This window comes from Colossoma macropomum, unplaced genomic scaffold, assembly GCF_904425465.1.
Source record: "Colossoma macropomum unplaced genomic scaffold, Colossoma_macropomum, whole genome shotgun sequence".
Taxonomy (NCBI): domain Eukaryota; kingdom Metazoa; phylum Chordata; class Actinopteri; order Characiformes; family Serrasalmidae; genus Colossoma; species Colossoma macropomum.
Window position 1 is genome coordinate 47,723,558 of NW_023494789.1, and position 24,172 is coordinate 47,747,729.

General features: G+C 41.6%; 1 protein-coding gene across 4 annotated transcripts in view; it reads right to left on the reverse strand.

The window, feature by feature from the left end:
• The window catches only part of pdzrn3b (PDZ domain containing RING finger 3b), a 181,258-nt gene that overhangs the window by 21,454 nt on the left and 135,632 nt on the right, over positions 1 to 24,172 (reverse strand). The window contains exon 1 of one of the 4 annotated variants that reach the window (XM_036571552.1): positions 19,685 to 20,115. The exons of the other annotated variants lie outside the window; for them this stretch is intronic. Within the exon in view, the coding sequence (XP_036427445.1) occupies positions 19,685 to 19,753 (69 nt within the window). The 5' untranslated portion in view covers positions 19,754 to 20,115. Of the gene's footprint in view, positions 1 to 19,684; positions 20,116 to 24,172 lie in introns of those variants that run through there. 4 annotated transcript variants of the gene reach the window in all.

Below are 24,172 nucleotides of genomic sequence, written 5' to 3' on the forward strand. Positions count from 1 at the left end.
AACCAAATACATTCTTCACAAAATGAAGGATTTTAATATTCTTCATCTTCTAGATGATGTATGTTCATATTTTCAGCTAAAGTGGCACAATTTTTTACGTTATGTTTGTGTCACGTCTTCACTTCTGTGAGTTTATTGGCCGGTTGTAAAGCAAAAATCCAATTGCTGTCTGACTCATGTAGACCCGGAGTTTCCCCATTATCTGATTACTCCAGTACATGTAAACGCATTGATCGGATTACTGACGAAACCTGATTTTCTGCAGTTATCGGATTATTAAGTGCATGCAAACGCACTCACTGTTCTCACATAATGGAACTTATAAGGCAGATGCCTAGTTAAGAAATCATCTAGTGTTTAGTGGCATAAGCTGTTTGTAAATAAAGCATTTCTTTACAGAGACGGTCTTCAACGTTTACGCAAGTGTGATGAAGTGCCTATATAGGTAGCCTTGAAATGAAGAGTTATTTCATCTTTCATTGGGCGGTTCTTTAAAGAACCTTAATTGTACATAGGATTTGAGCGTGAAGAACCATTTTAACGTCTAAAGACTTCTGTATTTTGAACAAAAGCTGAAAGTAGATAAATCATTATTATAATCAAGCTGTTGCCAAAATAAGGCTTTTCATGACATCACAAACACCATTTAGGTTCCCTATAAGAACACGTCATCAATCTGTAGACCTTTTCTCAGGACCTTTTTCAAGAACACATTTAAGAACAAACGTGGAAGGTTATTAGTGAACGAGGCCTATTTTTCAACTGTAAGAGTTTGGTCCAGTTAGGCTCTCGGAACGTCTCAATCTTTCTCTCCAGTCCTTCTGTACTTTCTAGATTATCTCATGTGCTTTCAGGCTCTCTCTCTCTCTCTCTCTCTCTCTCTCTTAGAAGAAACACAATCGCCCCTCTCTTTCTGCTCTCCTTCAGCACCCAGGAATCCTTCTCCTCTCCAGAGCCCGTGACCCTCTGAGACAAAGCCTCAGTCCTGCAACCTGTTCTGCTTGGCTGCTTCCTTGCAGGGGGAAACCCCCCCTCCACCACCCCCACCCACTCCTTGTCCTCACACCAACCCCCTCCTGAGGTAGCTCTCTAGCAGAGCCTCCATTCAACCATCTCACCTCTGACACAGCCCACAATGGCCTGGAGCCGCAGCCTCCAGTTACTCGCAACGCTGCAAGCGGAGACTCTTCACCCTTTGCTGAACAGCAGCCCATTCAGACAGCTGCCCCGGGATGACACCGGCACTCACACATGCTGTTCTAGCAGCTTCCACTGACTCCGAGTCAGCGAACGGGAACGTTTCACTGATAAACTACTGGAATGTCCTGCTTTACGGGTTGATGCTCTGCCCAATCTTACAGATGTCCTGGCTGGGATTTGTTACAACTTTTCATGACAAGGTTAGACAAATGTTGCCTGCATAAACCATCCGTGGTTGACAGAAAGATGGAAAATGAATCACACAAGAAAAGGGAGCAGGACGTTCTCTTTCCCCAGTGGCGACGTATGAATTAGTGGTGGCTTGGGCCGCTGTCAGGAGACTGCTCTGCGTAAAGCTGTAATCTGGCAGCTGGGCGAATGTTAATATTCTGTCGAGTCCTTGTTAATGACAGAAGGCCGGAGTGCTCAGTCTTTGGGAAGAATGATAGTGAGGGATGAAACAGTGTGATGTGTTTTGTGCTGCGGTTTCCAAGGAACTGAGCAGTCAAACTAAGACTGAATCAGCGTCAGGTTTTTTCACAGAGGAACACTTTGCACCTCTGAGTACGTGTGATAGCTCATCTCCAGGCTACATGCTATTCCTTGCAGTAGGGTAGTGAAGGAGTGATGTGCTTTTTGGGTAACAGGATTGAGCTTGGAGTTATGGCAGGTAAACATATGGTTCTTTTCACTGAGGAATAGAGCTGGGACAATAAATAAGTCTGAAAAATTGATTAATCAGAATATATTGATTATTTAGTACAGCAGTTATTTTACATTAATATATTCAGCATATCACTGTTGTCGGAAGAAAACCTCGTATCTCCAAAATGGTAACTTTACAGGAGAAGGAAAAAACCTACTTTACTTTTAATGTAAGTCAATGGAACCAGACTTTTTTCCAAGTCGTTTTGGGCAGTTTCCTTTAGTCAATTCTGCATGAAATTTACATACAATGTAAAGGACAACAGGCATTTTCAAATTATGTCAAAAACTGAAAAACGACAAAAATGGAGATCCGGGGTTTTCTTCTGACAGCAGTGATATTTTGGTCACTTACATTTAGGGCAGATGGTCTTATCCGAAGTAACTTAGAATTTAATCATCTTACAGATGTGAACGAATTTACTGTTAGGAGTAGGGCTGAAAGATTAATCGTTTTTATATCAAAATCACAATTTAAAAGAGTGCAATTTCCAAAATCTCAAGAGCTGCAATTTTAATTATAGCCATTTCTTTATCAACAATGTTGCCTTAATTGGGGAACATTAACCTAATATCAGAATTTGTAAACTGCCTGTAGGTGAGTTAGACCAATCAGAAGCAACCAAACAACTATATGCTGTGACATCACAACCACAACTAAACGGCAATCTGGCATGTTCAATGTTAAAATCACAAGCCAGAAAAAGTGGATGTTCTGGCCTTCTTTGCCAAAATAACAGGCCTGGACTTTTTAAAATAATCGCAATTCAAATCGCAGTTGCAATATCGAACAGAAAAATCCCAAATTTACCAAATAGTTCAGCCCTAGTTAGGAGTCTTGCCCAAGGACTATCATTGGTATAGCATGGCGTTCTTTTTGACATGGAGAATCAAACCCCACCAACAGTGTTACCCACTGTGCTACACGAATCAACCAGTTGCCAAACACCACAGAACAGCTTCCATTTCTGCCAGAGGTGAGCAACGAAGCCCAAGGCCTTTTCACATAGTTTTGCAGACATGAGGAAAAGAAGTTTTGAAAATTTATAATGACATTAACAATAATACGGTCTTTCACATCACAGCTCATAGCTGCTAATGACTTTGCTCTTCGGATTGGAGCGCAGACCGCTCACAAAAACAAAAGGGAACAAAAAAAAATCTTTTTAATTTTATGGCTGTTATCTACATTAATCAATAAACTGCCTTTCTGAAGAAATTACTGCACATTACATACTTAATGTGGAATGTGCATTAATTAAAATGCAGCATTTGGTGACAGTAAATTATAAAATTAAATGAAAGTCATTTGTGTTTTCCATCCACCTCTTTTTTGCAATTTTTGAGAAAAAACTGGAATAAAAAGCAAGAAATTCAAAAAAAAGCTGAGATGCTGCACGTTTTGCTAGGATGAGCTGGAAAAGTTTATCAATAAAAGTCAAATGCAAGTGTGATGCTACGGGAACAAAGGTCATGTGACCAGTTAGATACAAAGCCATGTATAGTTGACAGAGGGCTTTCAAAACTACCTAAATATCTAGTGAAGGTTCAAATCCCTCCCTAGAGTGAGCTCCAGTATCTGCATGATACATGTGCCAGTTGTGCAACGTAGGCATGGTTTCCACTCATATAATAACAAATGCAGGAAATCATGGCAAACAATGGTAAAACGAGGTTTACGTGCAGATGATGCTCCATTTAAACGGGTTTCTTAGTCTTTACCACTACATGAAAAGTGCTGAGGCAGCTGCAGTCCTGTCTTTGGTCCTATCTTTAGGAAACTGTGCATGAGTGTTGGTTGGTATAGTAACACCTCTGCCTTCTACACTGTAGACTGGGGTTCAATCCCCTGGCTAAGCACCCTACACTAAACCAATGAGTCCTTGGGCAAGACTCCTAACACTGCCTTCACCTACCTGTATAAAATGACCAAATTGGATAAGAATGTCTGTCAAACGCTGTAAATGCAAATGACTGTAGTTTATGGAAACATTAATTAATTCATATTTTTACTGTTAGAAATTCCCATAAAATTTGTGAAACATTTGAAAGGAAACCCAGCTATTCTTTGAAGTTGAATGCAGGCTTCTTAACCCACCAATATCATCCACATCTACTGTTCTCTCTGCAAGTAAACTCTGAGTGAGGTAGTCCTGGAAGAGCTGTGGCACCATGTGAGCGAGTCCAAATCCAGGCTCCTCTTTCTGCTCCTAACCAAACTCCTCAAAGCTCCTGATCCAGAGCTGGATAAGAGAAAGCAGAGGAAGTTCCAGAGATTTATACCGCAATAGAAATCTTGGCTTGACGGCTAAAGTCCCAGAGGGAGTCTGAAGAAATGCGACAGCAGAGCATTATGGGGGTTCTGTCCAGAGTTTTGTTTAATCCTTCTTTTCTTACGTCTGTCCGGATGCAAAGAAACAATCTGGCACAGTCTTTCGCAGTGTTGCTCTTCCACTCCTTTCAGCGTCGACGGGGGGATTCCTCTTTAAAGTCGGCGCTGGGAGCTTCCTCGGCCTGCCTGAGACACAGCAACCTTTCTTTTCCTGCGGCACGCTGTCTCAACACGGATTAAGCAGTAAATGGACAGAAACGAATGGCCGTGATAAGCATGGCCGCCTGCTAAAAGACAGCGTTGTTTACTTCCACTTAATCTAGTTTAAGCATGAGACATTCTGTTATCCAGAGGAGATCGATAGAAGAGGGTAGAATCACTTGCTTCGAGCTCCCCTTTTGCTTTTTCTGCCGCGGCTTTAATGAGCACTGCCTCAGGTGTTTGTTTGAGGAAAGCCTCAACTTTCCCACACTCAGACGAAACCCACGGCGGTCAAAGCTCCCACGTTAAACAGCTACTGTATGATGTAACGTTTGCTGAGACGCTGCCAGCAACTTTGATCTACTAAAGCACCTGGCGCTGGAGGAGGAGGAGGAGGAGCAAGAAACAGCGAGAGGTTCATCTGACACGTTCCGATCATTAAATTCGTGTCTTTGAAAGTTGCAAAGCTGTTTTATGATGTGCAAAAAGGTTTTCGTGTCGAGGCTGTCATGAAAAAAAAAAAATCGATTTTTCTCAGAAGTCCCCGACAGACTGCGGTGAAAGGATTGCAGCGAAACGGCGCTTGAGGAGCGCGTCGTAGTAATAATTAGCTTATCAGCAGCTGCATCTCAATACAGCCTAAAGGAAACGGTAATACACTAAACCTGCTTGACTGACAGCCTGCTCTCTCCGTCCCCTCTATCTGAAGTCAATGGGATTGAAGGGAAGGAGGGGAGGAAGGGGGCCGATTCACTACAACAGTAATGAAGAGGAAAGGGCAGAGGCTCGCACTCGCGTCACCCTTCATTAGAGCTGGTTCCTCGGTCCAGTGGTTTGCTGAATGACCCTTAAAATAAAGCAGCAGGGCGTGCTGCATCCCCTCACAGGGCGTTTCAGGACAGACGGGGACTTCATATAGAGAAGTAGATCCCCAGGACAGATATTTGTGCAGGAATAAGCTCCAGTACTTGTTGAGTCAGTCAGATTTGTTAATATTTGAGCGTTCTGAAAGCATAAATACAAGGGCTGTCAAAGGCAATTAGTCATGAATGACTGCATCATTTTGTATATTTAATCATGATTAATCACATTTGTGACTGAATATTTGAATTACTCACACAGTTTAATGTGATTAATCAGGACGAACCGCATCATGATTGATTGTTTCGTGTCATTAAACATGATTAATTGTATTTGCCTTAATATAAGGTTAAAATTTGTGTAGCTGATCATGATAAACTGCACTTGTGATGAATTAATCACTTTACTCACACCTTTTTTACGTATCTGTTAATTTTAAAAAGGACATTCAGGTTCACTGGTGGTTCTGGGTATTAAATAAAATGGCTATATCTGAGATAGTTTCCATTACCAAGTCAAAAAGTACATCAACAAACCATTTCAAACAAGAAATCATGCAGAAATCCCCTCAGAAACATTTGTAGTGAAATACACGCACTAAAAATAAGACGCAATACTAACATTTATTCACCAAAACCTCCTGAACGAGCGCTTAGAGGCTCTCAGCCCCAGTGGATGCTTCAGGTCACACCTTAACTCACCTCAATCCCTGCCATGTGTCTTAATAACAGCTGTCTGCAGGCCGGCACAGTGGGCAAGCTGTGATTAGCCGCTGAGGGAGGGCTCGGGCTGAGGAGGAATAATGAGAAGTAATGGCCCTCCATCATCTGCATTCGAATGGGGTCCGCAGCTCAGACCTCTCGGTCAGCATGTTTTATTCATCACTCTCTGCGGACGCCGGGGACGTATCTCGCTTCTCACCCCCCCAAACATGTGTACACACACGCAGTTTATGCTGTTAATCATGTCCTATCGCTTGCCGTGGAGTAACAAGCCCCTGGAGTAGAGCGCTGCTCTGATGGAGACGCTAATAGTGACATTAGTCATTCATCAGATGTGTTAACATAAAGAGCCCACAAATTAACTCATCTTCCCATTGGCTGGACCAGATCAGCTGCAGCGCTTTGCTGTTATCAGAATAGTGGCTACTAATGAGAATAAAAAAAGCATGAATGTGCAGTCCTGGTAATCCCGGTCATACAATGGCCAGAACAAAGACATTCTAACAAGAGGAGACATAACGCCATGTAGCAGGGAATGCAGACACTTAATCTGGCCTGATGTCTCTGTTTTAGAGGATCGCATGAAGCACTCGGCAGCATCTGTTCAAACGTATCACCCGTAAAAAAAGAGCCAGTCACACCTGTGCCTGTCGCTCCCCGCACAAAATCACATCTGCGCCATATTTCAGAGGCTTAAAATACAACGGCATTCGGTTCTGAACATTCGCAGAGATGCTTATGGGCTGCAATAACATTTGCAAGTAAAATCTGGGAACTTAAAATGGCCTCAGCTGCTTACTATAAACTGTCCGGTCAAACGAGTCCAAACGAGGTATAACGGCATTAAAAATCCCTCCACTGTTAAGCAAGAATGCTGAATTGTTTGTTTTTGTTTGGTCTGCATGGTTGGGTAACATCCTTTATACATTGTATAAGCATCACCGACGCCTGTTATGTCTCTTATCTTCTTTTATGTCATGTTAGGTTTTCTGTTGATGCATTAAAGTGCATTTCTACAGATCACTCAAGAATTTCTCCACAACTCAGTCGTTCCTGTAAATCGTTGTAAAAGAGTTCAGAGTGGTTTGATGTGAAATGATTCACTGTAGAGAAACGTACTGACTCTGAATTTCTCCAGGAACCAGGGGTCGTATTACAGAACCTTCTGAAGTCTAAAATCTGTTAAGTCACCATGACAACTTTAGTGAGGACTGAATTTAGGACAGATGCTATTACAGAACAACAGTTCTTAAGTTCATAATCTTATCATTAACTCCAGATAGGAAAACAGTATAACAGAAACATCCTAACTAGACTAAATCTCCTAAACTCTGTCCTAACTTTAAGACAAACCCCAGAGGGTCTTAACTTCTGTTTTAATTGTCTGTTTCTATTGTTTTGTGCAGTGAGAGGCAGCACAGTTCACTATAACTGACATAATGACGCTACATTTATCTACACTTAAAACTGTGGTTTAACTTTTAAAAACACCAGACGCTGCAGACTCGATCTCCCCCGTCCTCTTATTACCTTCGTGTGTTAATGTTGATGATGGAATATTACAGTGATGGTGGTGAATAATAAGGAGACAGAGCTGAACGTGTGTCTGTTTATTAGGAGAAATAACGTTAGCGCGCTCGGCTAAAGCGTCTGGGGAAATGGAGACTGAAACTGTGGAGCGGCGACTCTGATAAACAGCACGAAGTGCTGATACAGTATTCTTAACTCTCAGTTTATCATACTTTAGTTCTGTTCGACCTTTTTTGTACATCAATAACATTAGTTAGCTGCCTGGCTAACTAGCTTGATTACTTTCATTACGTCTTTACTTTTCAGCTATGCACGTATGGTCGGTTCAGACATGACAGTTGATTGTCGACTTCAATCGAGTAAGTTAAGTTTTCTTAACTTGAGATAAGATGCTGTTAGATAAGATTTGCTCCTGTAATACAAATTTGTAAAAAATCTTATCTTGACCTGTCAGATCTTAAGACAAATAGACAGGTAGTTTCTATAATACGGCCCCTGATTTCTATATTTCAAAGTCATTTTACAATTGTATGCAAAAGTTTGAACAAAATATTTATTATATTAAAAAGAACTGTTCTTAATGTTATTGTTAAAATAGTGATACATCTTAATAATAAAGCTTTCTTTGTGTACTCTTTAGGCCAAAGCCTTCTCAAACCTATCATACATCAATGTTTCGGGCATCAGACAGTACATTTATAATCATTTCAGATAATAACTTTCTGTGAGGGAGCTTTTAGAGGAGGACGTCTGGTTCCTATCACCACCACTGTGAACAATTCTGATTCAGTAAGGTTCTCCAGAACAGAGCATTTCACACCAAACCACTCTGAATGACTTTGTTTTACATCTTAACTGTTTAATGATGCAGAACATCTGAAAAATCAGTGGAATTCAGTTTGTTTTGTCTGTAATATTGCCACAGCCTCCTCTCGGTGTCTTTGTCTACACACATCACGTCTGCGTCTTTGTCACATTACATCTGTGCCTTGTCCGTGTCATTTGTGTATCCTGTCATGCCATGCCTGTTACGTCTGCGCTCTGTCTGTCTGTCTTGTGCTAACAGAGGGGCAGTGAGAGAGCGAGAGAGTGGCAGGCTGCGGATCAGGGCGCACTGATCTCTCCCCAGTGGCTTCTGGCCACCTGCTCCAGCGCCAAACAGCTGTGGAGGCGCAGCGGGGCTCAACCTGTCTCTGATTAAGCGCTCCGGTCTGCGCGGAGCAAACTGCCTCGCTTCTACAGCCTGCCTCCGTCAAGCCTCATTAGCACACAGGGGGCCGGAGTGATGGAGCTCTTGAACGCCGGACTCCCGTCTGTGAGGATTTCTCTAATCAGGAGGTTCAGAGGGGTTTCTGTAGTGCTGCATTGATGACATTCCATATTTTCCATATTGATCACAGTATCAGATGATAGAGTGCACTAATAATTACTGCCTGAGGGCTGTTGCTCTGCTCTAAAAACAGTACAGGAAACTTTACACGGTATTGTAAATATTAACCAAACACAAACTCCACTTGCAGAAAGAAAACATACTGTTTTTTTAGGTTATGTATTTTGAGCTGTTCTTTCAAATCAATCCAACAGTCAATAAAAATACACTGAGTTTAAGGGGAATTCCAGTAGTGTTTCAAAGCTCAGCTTTATTTAGTCATTAAAACGTAAACTGCCATTCAAAGTGTTTTGATGTGAAAGGCTCTGTTCTAGAGAAACTTACCAAGCTTAACAAGAAACTCACAGAGCTGTTCACAGTGGTGGTGATAGGAACCAGACGTCTGAAGAGTATAACGCCTCTAAAAGCTATAACACGAAATAGTTGTGAAACGTTCTTGTATGACAGTTTTGAGAAGCTTTTGGACCACTTTTTCAAAAATACAGGCAGGTTGAAGAGGTACATGCTGGGTGTTTTCAGGAAAAAGTTATTTTTTTTACCACTATAGGCTTATTGGTCATTTTGGATTGTAAATGAGAGACTATATCTGTGCCGTAAACATCATGATGCCTGTTTTCCTACACCAACACTGTAAAGAGTCTTTCTAATGAACCATCTCACATCAAACCACTCTGAATGACTCTCAACCATTACATTATGAAGAAAATTTGAAAATCTGGTGGGGCTCCCCCTTTGTATTGAGGTTATTTAATTAGAGAAAAGGAAATGATGCTGTTGATATGGAAATGTACACGTTATCATTAAGGGTTAATCAGCTTAAACATCCTATTTCCTCGTTACACAGCAGATACGCTCTTATCTTTACACGCAACCAGATTAGATTTACGTTCATCTCAGACCGAAATGATAACGTTCTAACACGAGCCGCCGTAACGCGGTTTGCTCCAATCATTCAGGAAGAGCCAACAAAGCTCCATTTCACAAAGCTCTGCACTCATGTACATCAGAAAGCCAAAACCTTTATCAGAACCTCGCTGGCCAGTCGGCTGCGGGAGCTTTAATTAAAAGGAAAGTTCTTGTGTAAGGCGTAGACAGGCGCCACCGTCATTATTGGCCACTTCGGGGGGAGATTAGGAGTCTCCAGACCGTCAAACACAGTTTGTGCCTTGCAGCCAGCATGAGGGCAAACAGAGACGGAGGAGCTTGCATCTCGGCATGGTGCATACCTTTCCCGCTTTGAAGCGCACTTAGCGAGGTCAGCTCCGCGCAGGGCCGGCGAGTCGGACCCGCACTGGGCCTTCTCTGGGTTTTTAATTATCTTAACTGAGGGAGAAATGGCTTTTCTGTCCCCCCGCAGGCTTACAGGGACTCGCAGAGCTAAGACGCTTTTCCTCAGAGTGCCTTTTTAAAATGGGTCCCCTTCACTGGAATCAATGGGCCGACTGAACCGCTAGTTTCAGACAGGATTTTTTTTTTTTTTTTTGCAAGCATTGCCTAAGCATATCACAAAAGCAGGGAGGGGGTTAAGCTGTTCTCTAATGAGGAATGCTTGGGCTTATGGAACTGGAATAGTGGAAAACTTCTGAAAGTCCCTTCAGCCTGATGATGATGCCACTGGATCCAGACGGTCCACATAGGCTTGAATGAAACCCTTCTAAGTGAAAGCATCAAATGTATACAATGCATCTTATATTTCTCCTTTTGACGTTGTACGATTATAAGATTATTCAACTCAATTCTAGATGTACGTTATTTTATCAAGTGAAATTGTTGTAGTCGGGCCAAGTCAAAGTTTATATAGCGCTTTTCACAAGGGCCGCTATCCGGGTCCAAGTCCCCATAAGCGTCACTAATGGCAACAGTGGCAAGGAAAAACTCCATAAGAGCAGCAGGAAGAAACCTTGAGAGGAACCAAGACTCAAAAGGGGAACCCATCCTCCTCTGGTCGACCCCGAATAGCAAACAATAACACAAGAGCAATATGAACATAGAATAAGGTTTTAACGTTAGTATAAAATATTAAAAATACAGAAAAGGGGAAAAACAGGTGAAGCAATGGTTATGATTAAATAATTTGAGTCTGTTTAACTTTATTGGCAGATCATTTTGCTTGTTTCCCTCTTTTTACAGTAGCCATAAAATGTGATTTCAACTTGCTTGGAGGCCCCTTAGTTTCTGGTAATACGGTTGATGGAACACATTTCGATGGAAAAGTGCATGATTAACAAAACTAGCAACCAGATTTCATCTTTGCAGGTGAGCAAGCACGTTTATAAAATTATAGTGTTTTTATTGTGTTTAATTGCTATTTTTATTGTCAGTTGTAAAGGATTGTTAGATATGAAGAAAGATGCAGTTGTGTTCTGTTTATCATCCCTCATTGCTCACTAACAGCTCAACACACACTTCACACACAGAGAGACAACAGTGTCCAGGTTAATCTGATAACAGAGTTATGGGGAAAATATAATATAAATTATTATTAATTTATTATTTATAAATATATTATTTATATTTATAAATTATTAATAATTATGATAATATAAATTCAAAACATCTGAGATGATTTCCAGAATGACCGCTAGGGGGCGCTGCAGAAAGAGGATAAAAGGACAAGTAAAAAATGTTATAATTAAGTTTGAATGAGAACATGAATTTAGACAAACGATCATCATCTGCAGAATTATTGCAATAAACAATATTGTGATCCAAACTCAGTTATGAAGTACCACATGTGAGCATTACAGAGCTTTACCCTTACAGCTCACGTTTTCCCTGACGGTAATATAGTTACTATATTATTACCAACTGCTTCTTATATGAGTTCATCATTTATAATGAGGTTTATATTCTGCATAGACAGCATTTAACAATGTTAACATCCTGTGGTTCTCTGCGTTTGTTTTACTGCAGATTGTATATTCCTCAGCATTCTTTGTCAGACAGAACATCTGTTAGAATCTCTTCACGTGGCGTTCAAACTATGTACAATACAGTGCAAAAGTTTTAAGCACCTAGAAAATTAGATTTAAAAAGCTGTTGATTTTATGTTTGTCCGTTGGTTTGAGATGCCTAAGACTGTTGTAAGTGTACGGTATGTTGATTATTTGAGAGGTTATCAGCAAGGCTGGTTATAATATTCTTATAACAACCTCGAAATGAGAATTATACAACAGTCAGTTCCGGCCACGCAAGCTGATTGGTTGAGAAGCGTTCTATCTGTGCTGTTATTTCGCCATAACATCACGTTTTTTTCACAAACACTATCACTCCGCTGAGACACTGTTGCTAAGCAACGACTTTGACAGCTGCAGGAGACGCTCAAGCCATTTGAACGTTTTTACTTCTTACTTTGCCACAAACAGAAAATGGACACTTTTAAGATCACATTTGACCGACAGCCGATTTGGTCAGACTCTGAAGGTGAGACGACACTAAATTCCCAAACTGACATCACCACTGAGCAGCTTTTCAGTCGGCAGCTGCGACAGAAGAACAGCTAAACAACCTGGAATCAGCCAGAAATGAACCCAACACCATTTGCCAAACTAAACGGGCTGTAAGATGCTTTACAGACTGGCTGGAACAAAACAACATTAATACTGATCTGGCAAAAAATGACAAAACTGAGCTAAACCTGATATTGCGGCAGTTTTATGGCTCAGTCCGATTTGGACTCCAAAGATCAGACTACACGTTTGGCGAATGGTACTGGGTTTATTTCTGGCTAATTCCAGGTTGTTTAGCTGTTCTTCTGTCACAGCTGCCGACTGCTCAGTGGTGATATCAGTTTGGGAATTTAATCTAAGGAGCTGGAGAACGAACTGCCGGCTGAGCAGCGAGTGAGCGGAGCTCGTTACTCTGACGTGGCAACAAGCTGCTTGTTAAGGAACTATAATTTGGTGAAGGAACTGCCAACATTAAAACGTATTAAACGCCGCGTTCACGGCCCAGTTTATTAATTTCTTACTTTATTTAACTGTTGCATAAAAGCAATAAAACACTCCCTCTCATGTTCTACTGAGTTAAGTAGTACATATTAATCGACTAGATTTCAGATGACTTTACTAGAAAATATCATTTTTAGCAGTGAATGGAGTGGAACCTGTGTTTTGGAGGAGTCTGGCTGAGGAAGGAGAATCTGTCTGAGTGCTGAATGTGTGCTTTGTATGTGTGTGGCACTGATGAGACAGAAGCATAATTCTGGATCACTAAGCCTCAAGGGAGAGAAACACAGAGAAACACAGAGAGAGAGAGAGCTAAGGGGCAGGCAGGGTGCCAGACGCCCTAATGAACAGGATCTGTGTGTATTATCTGAGGATGAGGCTAACCTGGAGCCTGATCTCACACATATCCCATCCATTCTCCCTCACAGACCCTCCGCACGCATCCCCGCTCGCCCTGCTCTGCCATCCAAACAGGCAGCGAGGCCATACATTCTCTCCTGAACCCCCAAAGCACAAAGTCTGTCTTTGACTTTGCCCATACGGTACAGACAGCCACGTATGTGCATCACGCACCGTTTCGGAGGGCAGCTGGAACACGTGAGACAACATGCCGGCAGGCGGATGAGTCACCGGATCACTTTCACACTTCAGTCGAGCTCCGTGCTCCCTTCATTAAAACGCTGGCGCCGTCCTGCCCGCTGTCCGCTGGTCCTAACTGGGCCTGACCTCCACATGGGCCAAAGGCGAACTCTCTCTCGGGCCAGAAAGAGACCAAAATAACATGCCCTCATTGTCACACTCACGTGACAAAGAACATTGTGAAAACACGTCATCCGCTGATTGAGGTTCACACTTTGATGACTAAATAAACACTGAGACGGAACACAGAGGCTGATAAGACATGCATTAACATGAACCCAGCATTCAAATGCAGTACATGGGTACAACAATCAATCAAGTGTCGCCTCATAACAGTCTAATATCTTCAGATGAGAAGCACCTGACTGACTCACTGACTCCCATTTAGCAGGTTAAAAAGTCTCCACAAGGGGGTGCAATTAGCAGTTAAATAGCTTTTGATGTTTCATAATAGCGGCGCTTTGCATCAATAATACTGTGTGTCCTTGTTTGTCTGATACTACGAAAAGCATTCCGCTTGTTATTATTATTATTAATATATCTTCTGATATTTATTATTTGTTTCTGCTATTTATTAAATATTTATTTCATTTTTGATGATCTATTTTCTCTTCTTCTTCTGTTTTTACTTTGTATTGTGAAGCACTTTAAGCTATTTAAGGTGGAAAATCTAACTAGCTAGCTACCGAGACGTCAGCATACTATTAGTGATTTTTATGCTCGTTATGATGAAAATAACCATAATACATCGAAACGACATTAAACTAAGATAATATAATGGTTATCGGAATTTTTAACGGAGAAAATTCTCACATTTGTGGGTTTCTTTGGTCTCTTGTTCTCCATCTTATCAGTTTTTCTTTTTTTCTCATAAAACTCTGTTTGGAGTCTCTGAAAAACCTCTGTTTGGAGGGTCATGTAGTCCTAACACTTCACCCTCCCCCTCTATCTCAACAAAAATCGGGACACCCTACCCCTAGACGTGAACATGCAAAACGGAGGGCTAAGGGCTAAGTGGCAGGGGCGAGGGGTGAAACAGGATTGGGCCTAACTGATCCCGGTAGACATCTTAACTATTCCGTCTGTCTCGAAATCTAATATTTGATCCTGCAATATTTGACATCTGCTGATATCCTCCCAGTTCTGATAGCTAGTATCATAATCGATGGCATCGACAACAAAATGGCATCAACGACAAAATGACATCGACAGTGACAGCAGGCAGAAGTGCCTCTGGGTGACGTTTCCACTGGCGAAGTTTAATCGTCTTGCTGGTCTCCCGCTTTGGCAATGTCACGCCAAGATAACGTTCATCCCTCATGGGTGAAGTAAAGGAACAAGCTCTCTCCTTCACTCATCATTCCAGACAAGAACAGCGATGCGGACGCAGCCGCGATAGCCTGATCGGCTTATCTGCTGGAGTGATGAATGGAGTTTGATGTTAAACATGGATGAGTGCCTTTGCGTGCTGAAACTGGGCCCAGTCAGGTGGTCGCCCTGCTAGGAGTAATTGGCAAGCGGAGAGAGCCATAAGACTAACAGCATGGTGCCCTTAGCTAACAGCCTGCCAATCAAACTTAATTGACAGGCAACATGACAGAGGTGGGGGACCGTGGGACAAAGGATTGTGGTCTGGTCTCCTCAGCTTATTTCTTTTCTTCCCTTTTCTTTGTACCAAGGTAGAAAAAAGGGTTATGTGAAATGGGCCAGCATCGCCGGCCCACCGGACAGATAAACAGAGACTATTTACTGTTACAGAACACACAGAAAGCTTTTAGTCCCCCATCACACAGGCTGGATGATCAAAGCCGAGCGCGTCCGCAGACACAATAGGGAAACTGCGGCGTCATCTACAGCTAATGCAGAGGAACAGCTACAGAGGCAATTACGAGTGAAGAAGCACACAGAGCGGGTTCTCATTAGCCTTACTTAAACAGACGCGCACACACAAACTCCTGCTGGTTCCCTTTCAAGACTGCCAAAGAGCAACTAATGTGGAACCGACTCTGGAGTTCGTCCCTGTCGCTGTGCTTTGAGATTCGGAGTGTTCTGCCTCGCCGACAAACAGCATGTAAGATTAATAACAGCGGCAGGGCAGGCTCCATGTAAAGCACGGTGACCGAGTGTGTTTATGTGTACGTTATGGATGACAGTAATTGCACGAGTGAGCAAACGCTACAGGCCCACTGCTGGCTCACAATTACAACCCCCTGCTGATCCACAGCATCAGACATCAGCAACTCAAGACACAATGCAACTACAACCTGGAGAACAGTATAAACCACACAGTAGGGCTGAGCCATCAGTATCTGTGTTAGCATTTCCTTACTAATATTGTGATTTAAATGTGATTATTATGTAAGTTAAACTTTTTCCTCACACTGCAAAAATGGTATCTTGTCAAGTAAAATGATCTTAAATCTAGCCAAAAAAAATCGAATATTTCTCCTGTCAGGATTGTTGTAAGCTTATTTTAAGAGGTTAGGGAACCAGCTTTGCGACCGGAAGGTCGTTGGTTCGATCCCCTGAGCCGACAGTACGTGACTGAAGTGCCCTTGAGCAAGGCACCTAACCCCCAACTGCTCCCCGAGCGCTGTGGATAGGGCTGCCCACCGCTCCGGGCAAGTGTGCTCACTGCCCCCTAGTGTGTGTGTTCACTAGTGTGTATGTGGTGTTTCACTGCACGGATGGGTTAGATTGCGGAGGTGAAATGTTCTCGTTGTGGGACTAATGAGGGTCACTTAATCTTAATCACTTAATCTTAATCTAAATTTCTCACTATAGTGGCAGATAATTTTGCTTATTTTAAGAAACATGCTTGAAACCAGTAAAATTATCTGCTAATATAGTGAGACAATGTTATAAAAAAATAAAATAAATAAGAAATATTACATAGATGGGCTAGAATTATAACTTCACTTGACAAGATACTATCTTTTGCCATGCAAGATACCAGCCAATCCATTTTTCCAGGCTTGAGGCTTGAAAAGTCAGTGTAGTGTGCCAGACTGCCTGTTCACAAGCTCTGACTTATTTGGTTAAATTTCCCCACCTAAAACTTCTGAAGATGCTGAATCTGTGCTATAATTAAAATTGCAGCTCTTGCGATGTGAAAATTGCACTCTTTCAAATTGCAATTTTGATAAATTATTAATTGTTACCACACAGTGGTAGGCAATATGACATTTTACTGTTATCATGGTCATTTTTGGCTACGTTCACACAGCAGGTAAAAGTGGCCCAAATCTGATTTTCTCACCAAATCCATTTTTTTTGTTTGTCTGTTCACATTATCTTTTAAATGTGATCTCAATGTGACATCAGTCTGAACAGATTAGCTCCTAAACTGAGCCGCATGCACAAAAGAACAATGCGTCACATTGCTTCATGCGGCTCATCCAGAGGTAAACAATCACAACTGCCAATTAGCATCAGTCGCTCCCAGAGGTTCAGCTTCATCTTCACCAGCATCACAGGAGCCATCATGAAGTTCCAATGGTTGTCACCTGGGCTCATCACCCAGAATGTGTTCAAGCTCACCGTAAAAAGGGCGCGGTCACTTCTTTGGTTTGTGTCCTCTGACTTTTTTAACTTTGCTTTCAGACTTTTAACTTTTCTTTGACGCTGCAGCCTCGTTCTCCTGCAGCCACGTTCGGACATTTCTTTTGAAATCTCTTGGAACGCAGAGCGGTTGCGATAAGTGCCTTCTAATTTTTTGGTACAGAAACATCAGCCTAAATGTTTGAGGAAATTATGATACATGTTGAGTTGGATTGGCATAAAAGTGAATGAATTCCGATCTGGCTGTTCAGACTGAGTCGCATTGCTGCATATCGGATACGTATCGGATTTCAGTACCACATATGAAAGCGTCTCAAATCAGAATTGAAAATGTCAGATTCAGTGTATTTATCTGTTCACACAGACACACATCTGTGTCACATATGAAGAAAAAGATCAGATTTGGGCCACTTTCACCTGCTGTGTGGACAAAGCCTTTGTTATCATGATATGCAATTAGCTTTTCTATATTGTGGACATCATCAGTAATTAAAGAACACTGACCAACTACATACCTCAGTACAAAGAGAGCATAATACGATAGCAGTTTTTAAATGTGACACTACTGGTGTGTTTCGTCTGTGTGTCAAAATATTGCGATACGCATCGCATATTGTGAAAATGTCTAAGTATCACCCACTTCTACCACACAGTACTGACTACAGATGGCATAATCACATCGGCGGGTATCGCCATTGAGCTGGCATCAGCGGACAGTGCTGGATGGGAAAAAAGAATCTCATCCAATTTATAACACTTTCTTTTACAGTCCTCTTAAGTTCTAGGTATTAAAATGGTAAGTGTGAAGGTCCAAACTCCAAAGTATGCGACGATTATTATTAGACAATTTCACTGTAACGTCACAGGTTTAAGCAGGAAATTATATCAGAAACACCTCCAAGTACCATGTAAGTTATATGCCATAAAATATAGACAGGTACATACTATGTAAGACTCTTTGTACTTGTATTAGTGCTCAATCTTTTTACGCAATACAACTAGCCAGGACTTTTTACCCTTAATAATTACGCAGTACTTGTAGACCACATATTTACCCAGTTAGTACCTAGAACCTGTTAGACATTTCAGACTGCTTTGCAACTTATCAGGTTATGTATGTTGTGTAGTGGGTGACACCCCCGACCTCCACACAACAGGGGCTCAAATTGAAGACAGGCACACCACGCTATGCCAATAAGAGTCCTTGAACAAGATCCCTAATGCTACATTTGCCTCGTAACTAACTTGCTCTGGAAAAAAGCATCTGCCAAATGCATACATGTAACGTTACTAGCTGTGTATTTCGTCCTGTGAGGTATTGATGCGAAGTGCTTCAACTGAAAATAGCTAATTTTGAAGCTTACTGGTTTTTAAAGCAAAAATATTGGACCGGTATCAGCCGATTTTCATATCGATATCAGGAAAGAAAACGTGGCACGGTGCCATCTCTAGTACTGACATGTCTGTAATTGGGACAAAACTGGCTGAAAACAAGATAGAAGCACATGGCCTGGAGGAAAAAGCCGAAAGTCCAAAACACATTTTAAGGCAAGAAATGCACAATCTTGGAGACATTAAGGATGATCCTAGTCTAGTTTGGCAGCTCCAGAATGTCTTACTGTCACCAACACCTCTAATCTTTCAGTCCGTAGCACTTTAGCCATTCAGGATCGAACATGGAAATGCAAAAGCAGTACTGTGACAGATATACAGCATAAATGAAAAGGGCAAAAATGTCAAATTTAAATTTGAGATATCCAGGAAAACACCATGGGAATGAAACACAAAAAGGCACACAGTGGAAACAGAAGAATCTGATCTTCCATACAAAGCAAAAAAAAACACTGTTCGAAAGTTTGGAATCAACGTTTTGAAGAAAAACAGAACCACAACTGGAATGACTCAAAAGCTGTAGAACATTGAGAATGAAGTTGACATTCGGAAAGCTTCGTTTTCCAAAAGCTGAGATCAAATCTCGAAGAGGAAAACCTGACAAAAATTACGGTTAACAGAGAATCAAAACACTTAGAAATGCCTTTTGCTGTCTAGTTTATAATATTAAGTTATTCTTGTGTTAAAAAAACAATAATACGATAAAAGATTCCAAAGTTTTGAATGGAAAAGCAAGAGTGAAGATGTTAGCCACATACGCGAAGGTTCAGAGGGTGAACGGCTTTTTCTCACACAAACTTCCAGCATCACTGTGAAGCCAGAGTTCACCGATTCAATGAAAGACCCTAATATGCCTGCAACACCCACACGAGCACCGCAGGGCAACAGCACAGCTTCACTATCAGCTGTCCTGAGTCAACAGAAGATGTGTCCACACCAAGAAGTGAGAGATAAAGCAAAGATTTGACATCTGTTAGTCTAAGACTACGATCAGCTGGCAAAAAGAGCTGCGAACAAGCCTCTGTTTCAAAGACATTTCCCTCACAGACTCCTTCCAAAGGCTGAAGGCTGAAATATGTCAGTTCCAATCCCCCTACAATCCCCAGACTTTTCATAAACACAACACTGCGCCGTGTTAGAACTCGAAGATCGGGATGGTTAAGTCTGAAGAAAGAAAGAACAAAGTAAGACGAGAGACGATTACCTGACACACTTCATACAGGAGTTTGTACTGCTCTGCTGGCTTCTGTAAAGTACAGAGGCTGCATCCCATGTTGGAGAGATCAGACCATCCAGCCTTTCTTCTGGAAGAGAGCAAGAACTCTGTATGCTCTCTCCCTCCCTTCCTCTCTCTCTCTCTCTCTCTCTCTCTCTCTCTCTCTCGCCCGTTCCCTCTCTCTTAAATAAACAGATTTAGCTGAGATGGTTTAACACACTCCCCAGTACGCTGAGTTCTGCCTGTGAACACATTTAAGCACGCAAGTGTGGTCCTTCCCTCTCTCTCTCTCTTACTCTCCACCTCTCTCTCTCTGCCTCTCACTCTTTTCTTCTCTCCACCTCTTTTTGCCTTTTTCCCTCCCCCTCACTCTCTTTCCCCTTCTCTCTGAATTCACTGACTGAACAACCTCCTCAAACCGGCGACACGCTTCTGCTTATAAACACCCGCTAATGAATATTAAGCACCACCTCGTTGAATATTTATGAGGAGGCGGTCCCAATACTGGGGGAGCCTGAGTGCTGCTGCTGAGGAATTAATTCATTTACTCTTTAAGGCCAAAGCAAACACTACTTCTGCACTCGATGTTGTGACTGTAATGTGATTTCTGAATGCTGTTCTTGCATTTATTTGATATGTAAAGAATGTGTGATCAAAAATGAGCTGATTTTTATTCAGCTTTTGTCACAAACTGCCATTCTTGAACAAGAAAACACCTAAAAAAGGAATTTAAGCCACATCAGCTGGCTTTGTTTCTATTATTACACATAACCTAAAAACACAGTGCAAGCGACAACAAAGGAAGCCTAAAGCATCCTTTATACCAGAGGTCAGCAACCCAAATGTTAAGAAGAGCCATTTCGTCCTTTCAGCAAAAATCAAACCACCTTTGTAGCCACAACATTTCATGCCCATTTTACCATCTAGACTGTAAATATGTGCTGATGTGCTAGCATAGGCCAAAAAACGTAATATAAACGAAAACGCAGACTTAATTTGCTCTGCTTTAAGCTTTAGCTCAGCTATAGCCACTTTTTTCGCATCTCTGGCAGGAAACTTTTCCAAAAGTGGAATAGATTCTTGTAAAATGTCTCTCAACATTGGATTTTTTAACAAGGCTGAAGTCGCTTCTCATTCGCCAGCTTGTTCGAATTTTCCCGTTCCACCTTAAATGGTGCAGCAGGCTGGAGAACTGGTGAATGAGAAGCTCCAGCCTTGCGACATTTTAGTGTTTGACAGTTTCTCGTTGCAGATTAAACGTATCAGGAAACCAGCTGGAGTGATTATAAATACAAAGAAGTCAGTTTGTCTCCAAATTATCAATGTCTTAAATCTTTCTCTTTGCCGTTTCATTAGCTATTAGCTAGGCGAGACTGTTGTCTGTGTTGCTATGGTGACCAGCCGTCTGCGCTGATCTTCAGGGTTAAAGGGTGAACTAGCAGTTCTACATTAACTCCAGAGTTTAAGACCATTTATTGTTAAACTGTGTTGAACGATCAGCAGAGCTTTATTTTACTGCAAAGGAGGATTATTTTATTTTTACCTACAAATCTGATTCTGCTGTGGAGCTGATTTATACAGTGATTTTACTGTTGCCAAGGGGGGCATGTACACAATGAAACTCCTCTTTGGGAACATTTAAACAAGCAGTTTTCTTTCCTTGTGTTCATGTTGTTAATAATTTCTCCCAACATGATGCCAAAATACCGCCATTGTCCAGCCTCTGCGAACAAATCTGTCCAATGAGGTCAGATAATTACGGAAATCTTAAGTTACAGACGAGCCATTCACATTATTATAGCTCCACACAATAGAGACGAATCCATTTAACAGTCAAACATAATTTACAACCTCGAGGAGTAATAAAAAAGGAAAACTTTGGGGCAAATTGTTCTACGAGTCAAACAAAAGAGGCAAGAGGGACGACTTGTGGGGAACTCAAGTCAGTCCTTATTTCTGTGACCTCTGATATATTCTCACACAAAAGAAGAACGGGACAATTCCTCTCCCGCCACTTACTCCCACTAATAGCTTGGCTCGCAGCCAAACAAACAAATTGACAGAGCGAACGTCTCTCTTTGCCTCATACCCGAGGCATGCAGCGCCCCGCCAAACGGGCCAGCTAATGTAAAATGACGTGGCATTCTCGGTTGCCCCCACTGTTTCGGCGTTCACCCTTCACGACACCACGCTTGACAAAAGAGCAGTGTAGACCCCACATGCCCCTGGCACTGCACCGTGGTGCCACTCAGCCAACCATACCCAAACTCCAATTAGTGGGCCATGGCACCCGGTCAGACAGGCTTACCTACTGCGCATGGGAGACACCACAGCAGACTTGAACACAACAAATACACGATTTTTGCTTTTAAGCTGCCCTTTACATTGATAATGAATGGACCAGTAAAAATTCTCAAAAATTGCTTGGAATAAAATGTGCTCCCAAATTATATTGTGTCTCTAATAACTGTGTAGTTACACATGAATAACATATGTAACAACACTGTAACTACTGATGATTTAGTCAATGTTGCAGATGGATTACAGAAGTACAGCCTATGTAATTACACACATATATCAACTTCAGTTTTGCCTCATGTAATTCTTCTGCGCAGGAACTTTCCTGGAGTGCAGTGTCAAAGTTACACTTTAAATAAGTGGACAGTTCCTGTGTAGTTGTTATGTAGGTACTGTGTAATAAAGGAGTGGTAATATTAAAATTGCTTTGAGGGTTTAACGCAACACATTTAATTAAATGTCATTAAAGTTACATGTTAAGATAAGGGGACGTCTGCTGTTCCGTCACATTACAGAATGGTTTAAAGCTGAAACTGGTTACAATGTCACAGCACTAGCAACATAAATGCTAGCTAAATGTTAGGAAAGCTGGCAGATACAGTGTTGTAAGTAATGTCTTAATGCAAGTTATTACATCCTTTTACTGTTGAACAAAACTGCCGTTCCTGTCTGATTACAAATGTAATTACATTTGTTATTACCCTTGTGTAATTACATGAGAGAGAATATGCTGCTACAACTATTGAGATACACTTGTGTAATTACATGAGGCAAAACTGAAGTAGATACACGTGTAATTACATAAGGTGTACTTCTGTAAACCATCTGTAACAGTGACTAAATCATTAGTAGTTACATTGTTGCATATGTTGTTCACATGTAACTACACAGTTATTAGAGACACTTAATATAAAGTGGGACCTAAAATGTCTTTACATTAGCTTACATTAAAAGTAAAGAATGTTTTTGCTTCTTCTGTAAAGTTATCATTTTGGAGATATTTGTTTTTCTTGGGACACTGATGAAATTCTGGTGTTTTTTCCTGCTATATCACAAAGGATCTGATGAATTATCTACTTCAAGTCCTTCCTGAGTTCTCATATGTTAACCCTTACAGCCCTGCGGGAACACTGACAACCCTGTTATGCAGGCTTTCATCAAAATGATGTTTGCCTGTAATAAGATTTGCTTAAATATGTCAATTTCTTTAGCCTTTAGATGAAATGATGACAAATCGTTTGTCATAATGGTCAAAGCCAAACTAGGCTACACTGGCTCTTTAAAAATCACATTTACATTGGTTTTCATACTTCGCCATTTAAAACCTTTTTGTTTTATTTTTATTGTTTTATTGTTCTGTTTACCTCTCTTTAATTAAGAATTTCAACTGGTCACTTATGTTTTGCGGTCTTTAGTTGTTTTAGTTTCATTCATTTTGTACATGTTTATTACCATTTTTTTTGTTTTCAATCCCTGTATGTTCAGCATTATCATGCATTGTCAGTCTAGATAAAGTCTGAATGATTGACTGATTTGACCAACACTGAATAAACCCTCAGTCTCATGTTGTGACTCCAAAATCTCACCTGAAAGGCTCTACAATAAAATTTGACATTCCATTCGCACCATTTTATATTAGCAAATACCACAGAGGGTGCCAAATATATCAGTGCAGTGTGAATTCTTTCCTCTGCTGGATATGCAAGGTTATCACTTGAGGAAATATTATTTCAGAGGGGAGCTTAAATGGCCTCCACCCTGCACAGCCCCACATCTGATTCGCTGAAAAAGCCCGGCCGGAGAGCTCACAGGAAGCCAGCTAGCGGGTGCGCAGTTCTCATTGCCTGTCTCTGTTACACAGGCCAGGACGCGGGCCAGGGTGCATTACTGTGTGTTTTTGGTGTCAGAGGTGGGATTTCCTCGGGCCAGATGTTTCCAGATGATCCATATCAGGTTCAGGTTGCCCTGTCTCTGCCATTTCCCATGCATGGTGCAAACGAGAGCTCCAAAACCCCAATCAGCTCCTGCGCTGTCCCTCAGATCCTGAAACTCGGAGACGCTTCCCTTTATCGTCTATCTGTCACTGCTCGGCAATCCTTCACCACTGAGATCAAATGATGTTATCACAGCTTGGTGAGGCCAATGAAAGGACCTGCCACTGCTAGTATGGTGGATTTG